Source organism: Gallus gallus, chromosome 15 (assembly GCF_016699485.2).
Source record: "Gallus gallus isolate bGalGal1 chromosome 15, bGalGal1.mat.broiler.GRCg7b, whole genome shotgun sequence".
In the NCBI taxonomy this organism is placed as follows: domain Eukaryota; kingdom Metazoa; phylum Chordata; class Aves; order Galliformes; family Phasianidae; genus Gallus; species Gallus gallus.
The window spans coordinates 7,921,805-7,932,572 of record NC_052546.1 but is presented as its reverse complement, the minus strand read 5'-3'; the positions used below and the strand labels follow the sequence as shown (position 1 = coordinate 7,932,572).

The following is a 10,768-nucleotide window of genomic DNA, read 5'->3' as shown; positions in this document are numbered from 1 at the left end:
ATCTATTCCATCTACACCAACATCTCCATTCATCCCACCCACCCAAACATGTCCATCCATCACAACACCTCCATCCAACCCGCACACTCCAGCACCTCCAATCATTCCATCTACACCACCATGCTGATCTGCTACAGCCACTCCAACGCAACCGTCCATTCCATCTACACCAATGTCCATCCATCCCAGCCACTCCAGCACCTCCAGCCATCCCACCCACCCTATGTCTCCATCCAGCCACTGGTGGGGTGCAGGACATGGGGCCAGCTCTACTGTCAGGACTGGGGTTTTTGCATGGCCCCATACCACTTCTGCAGAAGAGACGCACTGAAAGTTTGGCTGACCATTTTCTCCACGGTAGAGTTGTGGCAGTTCTGTAATTTAGGGTCTTTTATCCAGTTTGGAGATGGGCTGGGATCTCCCAGCTCCATGGCAGGCATTCATGACACTGGGTTTAGTATCTGATGGGTGGGATGTGGCTGAACTTCATTTTCTTTCCCCAGTGACAAAGTTTTTGCAGTTGAATATGAATTCCTGCTTTCTGCTCTATGAGTTGTTTTTTTCCCAGGACGTACACAGGGAATCAGCAGTCTTCATTCTCCCTCTGCCATGTGTAGACTCTCTGCCACACAGGACTGTGCTGTCCTCATGCCCCTGCGCCCAAATTGCTGCCCTCTGCCCATGCCTGCCAAGCTGAGCCCTGCAGGCTGCCATGCTGGATTGACATGAGCCCTGAGATTGGTACAGAAATGGTGATTTTGGGGTTTTCTTTGCACTCAGGAAGCTGAAGGCTCAATGCTCAGTGATGGATTTACCAAACTGTGCCCTGAGGCAGCTGCTCATGCTGGATAAAGTCACTGGAGCACAGGGAACCAGGCGCTGGGCAGGGATTTCTCATGGGCCCCACTTGGAAAGCTGCAGGCTGCAAACCTGGCTCTGCCTTCACGCCTCACCCTCATGAGGACAACCTCACTAATTATTGATTAAAAGATTTTGCTAAACCATCTCCAGAAGCAACAACCCACTGAGGAGCATGTGCTGAATTATACATCACAGCTCCACGGCCCTGCCCTCATAGCAGGGCTGCATGGCACCCACAGTGGCACTCAGAGGGACCACAGGGCTGAGACAGCCGGGTCTGGTGGTGGGGACACAGCTGAGCATAGGATGAGCCCCCCGGGCAGTGCTGGGCTTTGCTAATGAGCAGAAGTATGGATAGAAAGCAACCCCAGGGCTCCGTACCCAGCTGCAGCTCTTGCTCTGTCGTGTCCTTTGGTGAAACTTTAAACAGTCGCCTTTTTTTTTCTCTTTCTTTTCTGGCTTGCCATTAATTTCAAACCGAGAGAGACCTAATTTAGTAAATGAGATGCTTCAGGAAGGCTTTAATTAGCTGCAGATGGAGGCAGGCAGTGCTATCGTGGGGCCTGGATCGCACAGGGGGCTGCATATCCTCACTAGCAGAATACACTCAGGCTGGGTCCCTCCCACATTCATGCCCCAGACCAGAGGGAATATGCTCTGTTCCCCACACATCGCTCCCAATCTTGCAGCCGTTGAGCCCCAACATCCCACCAGCACACGGGGCTCAGCACGCCTGGCGACATGGCATCAGCAGAGCAGGCCGCATGGTACAGCTCCATCAGCACAGCTGGGGCCACACAAAGAGCTGGGTTACTGTGGGCAGCAGGCTGAAACCCGAAAACAAGAGCTGGGGGCTCAGAATAGCCCCGGGAGCAGGCAGGGCCTGGGGGTGAGGGCAAGCACCAGGCCCAGGGCCACACAGCCCTTCCAGGAAGGCACAGCGCTGTCAGGGTGCAGCACGCTCAGCCCCACCATGCAGCTGTGAGGCCGGGGCATCCCCAAGCTAAATTTACTTCTCAGTCTCCAATCAGAAACTGAAGCTGAGGGGCCCACGCCGGCCAAAAAAAGGAAACGAAACAGTCTCCAGAAAGCACTGACGTGTGAAGCAGAGCGAGCGCCGCGCAAACCGGCCGCCATGTCACACACCTCAGGTTGGGGCTTTGCCAGACTGAGCTTTGCTGCTGCTCGGGGTGGGTGCCCACGGCCTGGGCACATGGGATGGGGTACACACGTACACACACTTGCACACCCACACCCCAACACTTCAGGTGATGCTGGTGCAGATGGGTGCCCCCCAGGCTGACCCCCCCACGCATGGGCCTGGCCCCACACTGCTCCATCCGTGTCTCTGTCCCCATGTGCCACCCCTGCCCGCTCCCACCACGCGTCAACCCAAATCCTGAGTTAATCCCACGACTCCTGCCTGCTTCCAGCGTCCATGGCAGACTGGAGATGCCCAAAATGCAGAGCAGGTTTCCCTGAATCTGAGAGATGAAATGGAGTTATGGGTGTTCCCCTGCGGCGGAGCCCCAGCTGTAGGAAGCTCAGAGCCATCACACAGCAATTAAAGAGGAATTAAATTAAATCAATAAATGTTTTAGGCGGGCTCAGCTGCCAGCACCACCTGACCGAAACAGCCCGCTTGCAAAGAGGAGAGCATTTGCATGGCTGTGGCAAAACAGCAACCGCCTGTTGTGCAGCTGGGATGGTGTTATCTGGAAATGTACGCAGCCCAGGAGGGGTAAACAGCTCCAAACTGAGACCCTGAGCTTGTCCACAGGTTGTAAACAGGCTGACATAAACACCTTTGTGCCGTGGAAAAATATTTATCACCTCAAATATAGCAGGTTAATAAAATAAAACTCCCAACGGAGCTTCACACCTGCTTTGGAAGGGAAGCAGACACTTGTTTTCTGCTTGATGTTGGCTGTAGGAAGCCATGTTTCCCGATGCAGGAGGGCCACAAAGCACTGACAACACAATGTGAGCTGAGCTTCGCCCCTGTTTAAGCCCCCACCACAGGGCTTGTGGCCCTAGAGCAGACAGGGCGCAGGGGTGGCACCGGGCTGGGTGACATGGGCTGGTCCTGGGGTGTCTCACTGAGCTCTTTGGGGAGGGGTTGGAGCCCTGGGGCAATCACAGCACACACAGAGGAGGTGGGGGGATGCAGCCAGCAGCTGCCCTGCACTAAGAAAACCCCATCCGTGGGCTTTCAGATGGCCTTCCCATCTCTCTGCAGCCTCTGCATGGGCTGAGCACAAGGTTTAAGTGTTTCTGCCATGTTTTTGGGCATGTTTGGAGGGGCAGCGTGGGCCCGGGCATACGGGTACCGCCACGTGCTGCCAGCCCCACAGCTGAGCCTGCACTCTCCCAGATGTGCTGACCGCAGCCACGGGGGCAACAGTTTCTCTTGCTAAAAATTGTAGCCGGGAAGAAAACACGTGGCAACTTCGGCCAAACAGCAGCTGGAGGACAGGAATAGCCGTGGCCACGGCACGCTCTGCTTCCTCGGCACAAACATTCCAGTACGTGGCACCACGAGCGCCGCTGCCCGGCACAGCAGCAAGCAGAGCCAGGAGCAGGAAATGCTGATTTGGGCCCCATTTTGGCCATGGCTGAGAGAAGAGGCTTCCAGGGAGCTGGTCAGCTTGGTCCCCAAGCTGTGGCTTGGGGAAATGATGGGGAGGGGATTGCCACTGCCCACCCTGCAGAGCAGGCTCTGGTCCCATCTCACTGCAGGGCACCAGGGCGTTTGCACTGCAGCAATTCACAGAAACATTGAAATGGCTCCTGCCTTGTTCAACATCTTCATCAGTGACCTGGATGAGGGGACAGCATCCACCATCAGCGGGTTCACTGATCATATGAAGTCGGGAAGAGTGGCTGACGCACCACAAGGCTGTGCTGCCATTCAACAGGACGTGGACAGACTGGAGAGCTGGACAGGGAGGAACCCAATGAGGTTCAACAATGGCAAGTGTAGGATCTACACCTGGGAAGGAATAACAGCATGCATCAGTTCAGGTTAGGGGCTGAGCCGCTGCAGATGAGCTCTGAGAGAAGGACCTGAGCGTCCTGCTGGACAGCAGGCTGGCTGTGAGCCACCGGTGTGCCCTGGTGGCCAAGAAGGCCAGTGGTATCCTGGGGAGCACCGCAATGAGAGTGGGCAGCAGGGCGAGGGAGGTGAGGCTGCATTTGGAGCCCCGTGCCCAGTTCTGGGCTCCTCAGTTCAAGGCAGACAGGGAACTGCTGGAGAGAGCCCAGCAGAGGGGCTGCAATGATGATGAGGGTCCTGGAGCATCGCCCGTATGAGGAAAGGCTGAGGGACCTGGGATTGTTCAGCTTGGAGAAGAGAAGACTACAGGGCAGAGCCAAGTGGATAGGGCCGGGCTCTTTTCAGCAGTGCCCAGTGACAGGACAAGGGGCAGCAGGCACAAAGTGGAACATAAGAAGTTCCATCTGAACATGAGGAAAAACTGCCTCGCTTTGAGGGTGTCTGAGCACTGGAAGAAGCTGCCCAGAGAGGTGGTGGAGTCTCCTCTGGAGATATTCAGAGCCTGGCAGGACACTTTTTGCTGAGTAACCTACTGTAGGGAACCTGACGCAGCAGAGGGGTCGGACTGGAGGATCTCCGGAGGTCTCTTTCAACCCCTACAGTTCCATGAAATACCTCAAACACTGCCAAGCGCAGTGCTAAGGCAAGGGTAACATTTGTAAACTGAAACAGGGTGGGTTTAAGTTAGATGTAAAGAAGAAACTCTTCACTCAGAGGGTGGCGAGGCCCTGGCACAGGCTGCCCATGGAGGCTGTGGGTGCCCCATCCCTGGCAGTGCCCAAGGCAAGAGCCCAGCAGTGACCACAGCCCCACAAGGACGAGCGTGGCCCCTCGTATCTCAGCTCACCCTGCCCCAGCTCAACTCCCACCTCCGGCACAGCGCGGGCACACAGCCGGGCCCTGTGCTTATGGAGCCCTTGGGGCAGGTCAGCACTCACACCCTCCAAACACAGCCGTGGCTCCCAACCGGAGGCAGCTGGATCTCGGCAGCCATAACCAAGCAGGGCTATGCGGGGGTGACACCGGGGTCCCCCACCCCCTGTGGGGCAGCGTATGGGCTGGGCCCCTGCTCCAGTCTGCAGCGTGTGCATGGGAACCATCATCAGACACCATCTAGACTACCCGCAGCCCTAAGCTGCCTCACAGCAGGGATTGCTCCGTCACACCGTGACCCCGTGCCCTTATTCCATCACTTACGGGGCTGGGAGTGCCTGGACCTTGGGCACATTAACGAGGATTTCCCGCTCTGCCCTCGCTTTGCTCCGAGCCGTGGGGCTGTGTAGTGCAGACACAGCTGCAGCCTAAAATTAGCACCTGGGAAAGGCCCCCATGCTGCACCGCGCAGGGCTGAGATGTGCCACGTCCCCATGGCCGGAGCTGGGGAAGGCAACGTGGCCCTGTGCGTGTGCACGCTGAGCACAAGGACACGTGCTGGGCCAGGATTTGTCTCCCCGGGGCTCACGCTATGTGTCACCCGGTGCTGTGCCATCCCCTCCCGCAGCCCCCAGCTCCCCCACGGCCGCACGCCGCCTGCATCCCTGCAACGGCACCGCACAGAGACACGGAGCCAGGGGCCGCACACGGGGCCAGGAGCTCACCTTTATTGCAGCCCTGACAGCCCCACGGCCCAGCCCGCACCGGGGCTGCCACATCCTCACCCGGCCGACGGCCCCAGCTGCTCCTTACCATTTCTTCCCCCATCACCCATAAACCAGAAGCCGCCTCACCGCTACGCGGAGCGGGCAGCAGGGAACCCGGGCCCTAAGGGGGAGACGAGAGGGGGCCGAGCAGGGGCAGGAGGAGCAGCAGGGCGAGGGGGCAGCGGGGGCACCCACAGCTGGCCGTGGCATCCCGGGAGGAGAAGACCTTGCGGCTGCGGAGCGGTTGTGGCGGACGGAAGTTGTTGGTCATCTTCAGGGGCGCAGCGCCCGAGGCCGGGAAGTGCACGGTGCTGACAAACGCCTGCAGCTGCGGGGAGAGCACCGCGGGCGCCGCAGCCGTGAGGCGTAGGGCGAAGCGGGGCACACGCGTGGCTGCTGCCGGGCAGAGCGCAGCGCAGGAGCCCCGTCTTTCCCCCTACCGGCAGCACACGGCTCTGCACACACCGCGCTTCGTGCCGCCTCGCAGCCGACGCTGCAGGAAGCCCAGCCGAGCGCTTACAGAGCGGCCGGGAAATGCATCTGCTGAGGTGCCCGGGCAATGCAGAACTTCATCCATCCCCACATCCATTCACCAGTCCCCTCCCAAACCCCCAAGCCCATCCGGCGACCCACCCACCCTCCTCTTGGTGCCCCTCTCAAGCTCTCCATCCCCACATTCCTACAGATGTCCCCTTTACTTTGCCTGCAAGGTGCAAGAAAACGCACAGGGACCGGGGGTGCTCACAGCACGGCTTTGGCCAGACGGGCCCTTCCATCCCATGGCAGCAGGGCCGAGGAATCCCATTACCTGCTCCCTGCTGATGCCCACAGGCTCCTCAAACACGGTCCAGATGACGGCCTCGCTGCAGTCAGGGGTGGTCAGGGAGCCCTGGTAGCGGTAGTACCGGGACAGCTGTGCAACGTGCGGCAGCAGCGTGCCAAGGCGGAAGGTGGAGGCCAGGTCCACTGCCTGCCCTGCACAGCAGGACGTGGGCACTCAGCCCCGCTGCCCCTGGCACGCCCCAGGGTCTCTCCCCTCCCAGCCGTGCCCCATTGCAGAGCGCCAGGGCACCTCACCAGCATGGGAGATGTTCCTCAGTCCCCCAATGATGGTGTTGTAGTTGGAGTTTGGGGCTTCTGAGACCTGCAAAGAGCGAGCGGGCCCTGCAGCTGTGCTCATTTAAGGCCAACGCGTGGCAGCACCCATCCCATGCACTTTGCAGCCAACCTGGAAGAAGCAGCCCAGCACAGCCAGCCCGCTTGGGTGCCCCTTGGCCTCCCCCAGGGTGCGGTACTTGACGTTGATGTGGACGATGTGCAGCTGGAGAAAGAAAGCACGGAGGGCTCAGCAGAGGCACCCGGCCTCGCCAGCAGCCAGGCACCAGGATGGGAAATCAAAGGGCCGTGGTGCTAAGGGGCTTCTTGCCTACCTCCATGGGGAGCTGCTGCCCATCCACGGTGTGCTCAGAGCCATTTGTAGACAGGCTGCCCCAGTGGAAGTGCAGCTGCAGTGCACGGTAGCGGCCCGGGAGGCCCCCGCCACTGATGGCAATGTGCTCAGCACCCGGCTCGCTCTCCAGGCTCAGCATCACTGCAAACGATAGGAGTGGGACAGGACTGGGGGCCGTGGGGCAGCACTGCTGCAGAGCTGAGCCCTGGCTGGAGCAGAACACCCACCCGTGTGCCCATCGTTCAGCAGCCGCCACTTGCCGGGGGGTGCCTGGTCATAGCCCTCAAAGATGATGTCCCCAAGGCTGCCGTCCCGCTGCAGCCAGCGCCGGTCGATGTTAACCGGAGACTGCTTGTCACCGCCGCAGGTGGCCTTCAGCTCCTTCCAGTGGCTGGGGCCTGCGGGGAGCACGGCCATGGGGGCACCCGCAGAGCCACCAGCACCACCCCCAGGGAGGACACAGAGCCAAGGGCAGCCCTGTCCCCACCACGGGCCCTGCCCCATCACCAGCCCTTCTCTCCCCGTTACTCCAGGAAGGTTTTACTTGGAAACCTGTGGAGCTGTAACCCGCCCCGTGAGCTCCCCATTACCCACCGCCTTCATTAAGGGATGGTGCCCTCAGCACGTGCCTGTTCTGTGCTGCCCCAACCGCCCCCCGCCAGCCCCAGCACGGTTTAATTGCTGCTGGAGCCGGCTCTGTGCCGGGCAGTGAGGCTCAGAGTGCTGCTGGACACAGCTGACCTGCAGCACAGTGAGCACGCACCTGAGGGCTATAAAGCAATTGGGCTGTAACTGCTGATTACATGCTCCCTGATCCTTAATTAACCTCTTACAAGCTATTATACGTGCGCTTCCAAAGTGCCCCCGGGCACTGGGGAGGGAGGCACCGAACAGAGCTGTGACCGTTCCCCACTCACCGCACTTCGGGTCCTGCGAGTCGTAGCACCACTGCCCTGCGGGAGAGAGCTGTAGTCAGGGGCTGCAGAGGCCCCCAAAGCCCCCCCATACTGCGGATCTCTGCACAGCACACAGCGTGACCGTGGGCAGAGGTGCGCCCACACCGCCCGGAGCAGCGCTACGCGGAGCCGCTTCCCTCCCACCTCGCTGCTGTCAGTGCAGGGACACACAGCTCTGCTGTGTTGGGAGCGGGGTGAGGAGCGCGGCTGCTGCCCACGGCCACTCTGCTCCGCTCGTGTCCCACCAACCCATCCAAATCCCCGTGTGGGAACTCAGCCACCCCAGCACTCCCTGCCTACAGGGATGGTTCCCCGCTGACCCCGTGCTCTCTCCAGCCACAGGCCGCAGGCAGCGCTGCGTGCACCGCCTGTGCTGCTGGCTTCGCATCCAGGTCCTCACCACGCTGCTATGTGAGGCTGCAGCCACAGGGCTGGGAACAGGGACTGTCCCAGGGCAGTGACTTCAGGCTTTCCTTCCCATCCAGCGGGAACTGAGCCTCCTGCACACCCTCAGAGCCACAAAGCGCTGCCCTCACCCAACTGTGAGCATCCCTGGCGTGAGCCAGGTGGGCGCTCTGCTCTATAGAAGGGTGCTGCGCACTCCAGCCCCATTTGCTCTGAGGTGTCGTCCTCAGTGGCATTTCCCTGCTTATGAGTACATGGGGCAGAGGGGCTGAAACCTCAATCCCAGCTGCCTGAATGACCGTCCGACATCCCAGACACCTCCCAGCAGGGCTGACACCTCCCTGAGCCCGGCAGCACGGCGGGGACAGGGGTGTCCCACGGGGAGGGCACAGAACACAGCTCCTGGGCTGCACCACATCTCCGAGCGCCACAGACATGCATTCCCCCCAACACGTGGGAAAGGGAATAGAGTGCTGGCACTGCCGTACCCCCCTCCCGGCACCATGCTACCCCATAACCCCCAGCCACCTGCACTCCGTGCCCATCCCTCCGCAGCCCCAACCACGACGGTGCAGCAGACGGGCAGCGCATCTCACCTCCCGCGGCCGCTCGGATGACAAGAGGCAAAGTGACAAAAGTTACCCCCATCCCCAGCGGCCCCATGCTGGCAGCCCCGCTGCAACGCCCCGTCCTCCTCTGCAGTGCGCCCGGGCGGGCGGCAGGGCTGGGGAGGGATGCAGCGCTGCCAGCCCTGGAGAAATCCTCGGCTCCAGCTTCAACACTGCTTTTAAATATTCATCACAAGGGCTGAGTTTTTAACTCCTCGCCTGCTAGGAGGGAGCGGGAGCGCCCGGCCCCCAGCCAGCCCCTGTGTGCTGTGCCAGGCCGGGCTGGCACGCGTGGGCAGCGGGCAGCAGTGGGGGTTCCCAGCACCATGGGGCTGCTCTGAGCTCTGCAGGGCTGCACTGAGCTTTGTGGGGTTGAGGGGGTGGCGGTGAGGGCTGCGGTGTGCTGCTACCCTCCATCCCTAAAGGTGTGGGTTGTGGCATCCCCACTGTGCTGCCAGCCCTGTGTGGGGCCACGGAAGGCTCCTGCAAGGCCACTGGGGGTCCACGTGTGACCCACGCCTCTGGCACAGCTCTGGCACCCCCTGACCTCGGGGCTCAGGGCAGGAGCTGGGGGTGAGCAGTGCCACGGGGACCCACAGGCAGAACCCCCTTAGCCCCGCAGCCCTTCAGCCAGGGTGGGTTGGGGGAACTGCTGCATTCCAGCCCAGCACCCATACCCTCAGCGCAGCTGGGGTGCAGCGCAGCCGTTATCCCGATGGAAGAGTTCTCCTCCTGCAGAGGGGAGGTAGGAAGGGGGTGAGTGCGCGGGATGGTGGCGTTGTCACATCATCCTAAAATATCCCCGCTTGCCTGAAGGCAGCAGAAAAAAGGAGGCCACGGGGCACGTTCCTCCTCTCCCGCAGGTACTGCCCTGGCTCAGCGCTCGGAGCTGCTGCCAGGATGAGCAAAGCCCGGCACCACACAGGGCACACAGTGGGCATCCCGCTGGCAGCTTGGCCACGGCACTGCGGCTCAGCACTGCTACCGTGTGCTGCATGCACAGGGCTGGGCAGGACAGGGGGCTCTTCGGGGCACGTTCAGCCCCTGCTGTTCATGCTACAGACTGAACCCCAACGTCCCCCTGCCCTGCTGGTCACCCACTGCCACCCCTCCCCGCTGCCCTCCTGCTGGGAGCAGCCTCCAGTTTCTATAGGAACCAGAACAAACCTTCAAGGAACCGCGCTGTGCTTCCCAGCCTGCTGCTGCCATTGCTGCTGCTGCTGCATGCTCACACCATCCTTGCAGAGGGGCTGTGTCCATCTTCGTGCTGGGCAGGACAGGGAGCTCCCACAGCCACGCGCACGGGTGCAGGAGCCATTACAGGGGTAAAAAAAGGCTTGCTGAAAAATATAAATAGTTACTGACGCTGCATCCATCGATCCGACGTGGGCACCGTGCCTCCCTGTTGGGAGCCCCCGCCACGCACAGCAGTGCCAGGAGCTGCTCCTGCAGGTGAATCCTCAGCTGCGAACACAGCCTGGGGACCTGGGGGGCTGGGATGGGACTGGAGGAGGGGGAAAGGAACTGCACAGCTCAGCTCACCCAGGGTTGGGTGCACGAGGGCTGTAGGCATGCAGAGAAGTGGGGAGATGGAGCCCAAGCAGAGTAAACCCTGGGCAGTCCTGGCTTTGTTTGTCTCTGGTGCAGCCTGAGCGTCCGGACGGGAGCACAGCAGTGCCCACACAAAGGCAGCACTGTGGGCAGCAGCTGCATGTGGCCCTGGCACTGCCTGGCAGCCGGAGGGACATCGGCAGTGTCGGGAGCAGAGCGTGGCCCTGAGTGATGCGCTTTGG

At 60.9% G+C, this 10,768-nt stretch overlaps 1 protein-coding gene across 1 annotated transcript; it reads right to left on the bottom strand.

Moving 5' to 3' along the window:
* Positions 1-5,484: 5,484 nt before the first annotated feature.
* On the bottom strand, positions 5,485-9,132 carry CA15L (carbonic anhydrase 15-like). The gene is made up of 8 exons (XM_415218.8): positions 8,964-9,132; positions 7,924-7,959; positions 7,234-7,404; positions 6,987-7,147; positions 6,785-6,877; positions 6,634-6,700; positions 6,365-6,531; positions 5,485-5,884 (listed from the first exon to the last, which is right to left on the bottom strand). The coding sequence occupies exons 1-8, from the start codon at positions 9,028-9,030 to the stop codon at positions 5,678-5,680; spliced, it is 969 nt and encodes a 322-aa protein (XP_415218.3). The 5' UTR covers positions 9,031-9,132; the 3' UTR covers positions 5,485-5,677.
* Between the last annotated feature and the right edge of the window lie 1,636 nt (positions 9,133-10,768).

What these genes read in the sequence shown, in the direction of transcription:
- CA15L (XM_415218.8), bottom strand. Translation starts at nt 9,030, where the DNA reads ATGGGGCCGCTGGGGATGGGGGTAACTTTTGTCACTTTGCCTCTTGTC. An exon ending in GCTGAACGATGGGCACACGG is followed by an intron (nt 7,148 to 7,233) that starts GTGGGTGTTCTG and finishes TATCGTTTGCAG; the next exon opens with TGATGCTGAGCCTGGAGAGC. An exon ending in TGGGCATCAGCAGGGAGCAG is followed by an intron (nt 5,885 to 6,364) that starts GTAATGGGATTC and finishes CTCTCCCCGCAG; the next exon opens with CTGCAGGCGTTTGTCAGCAC.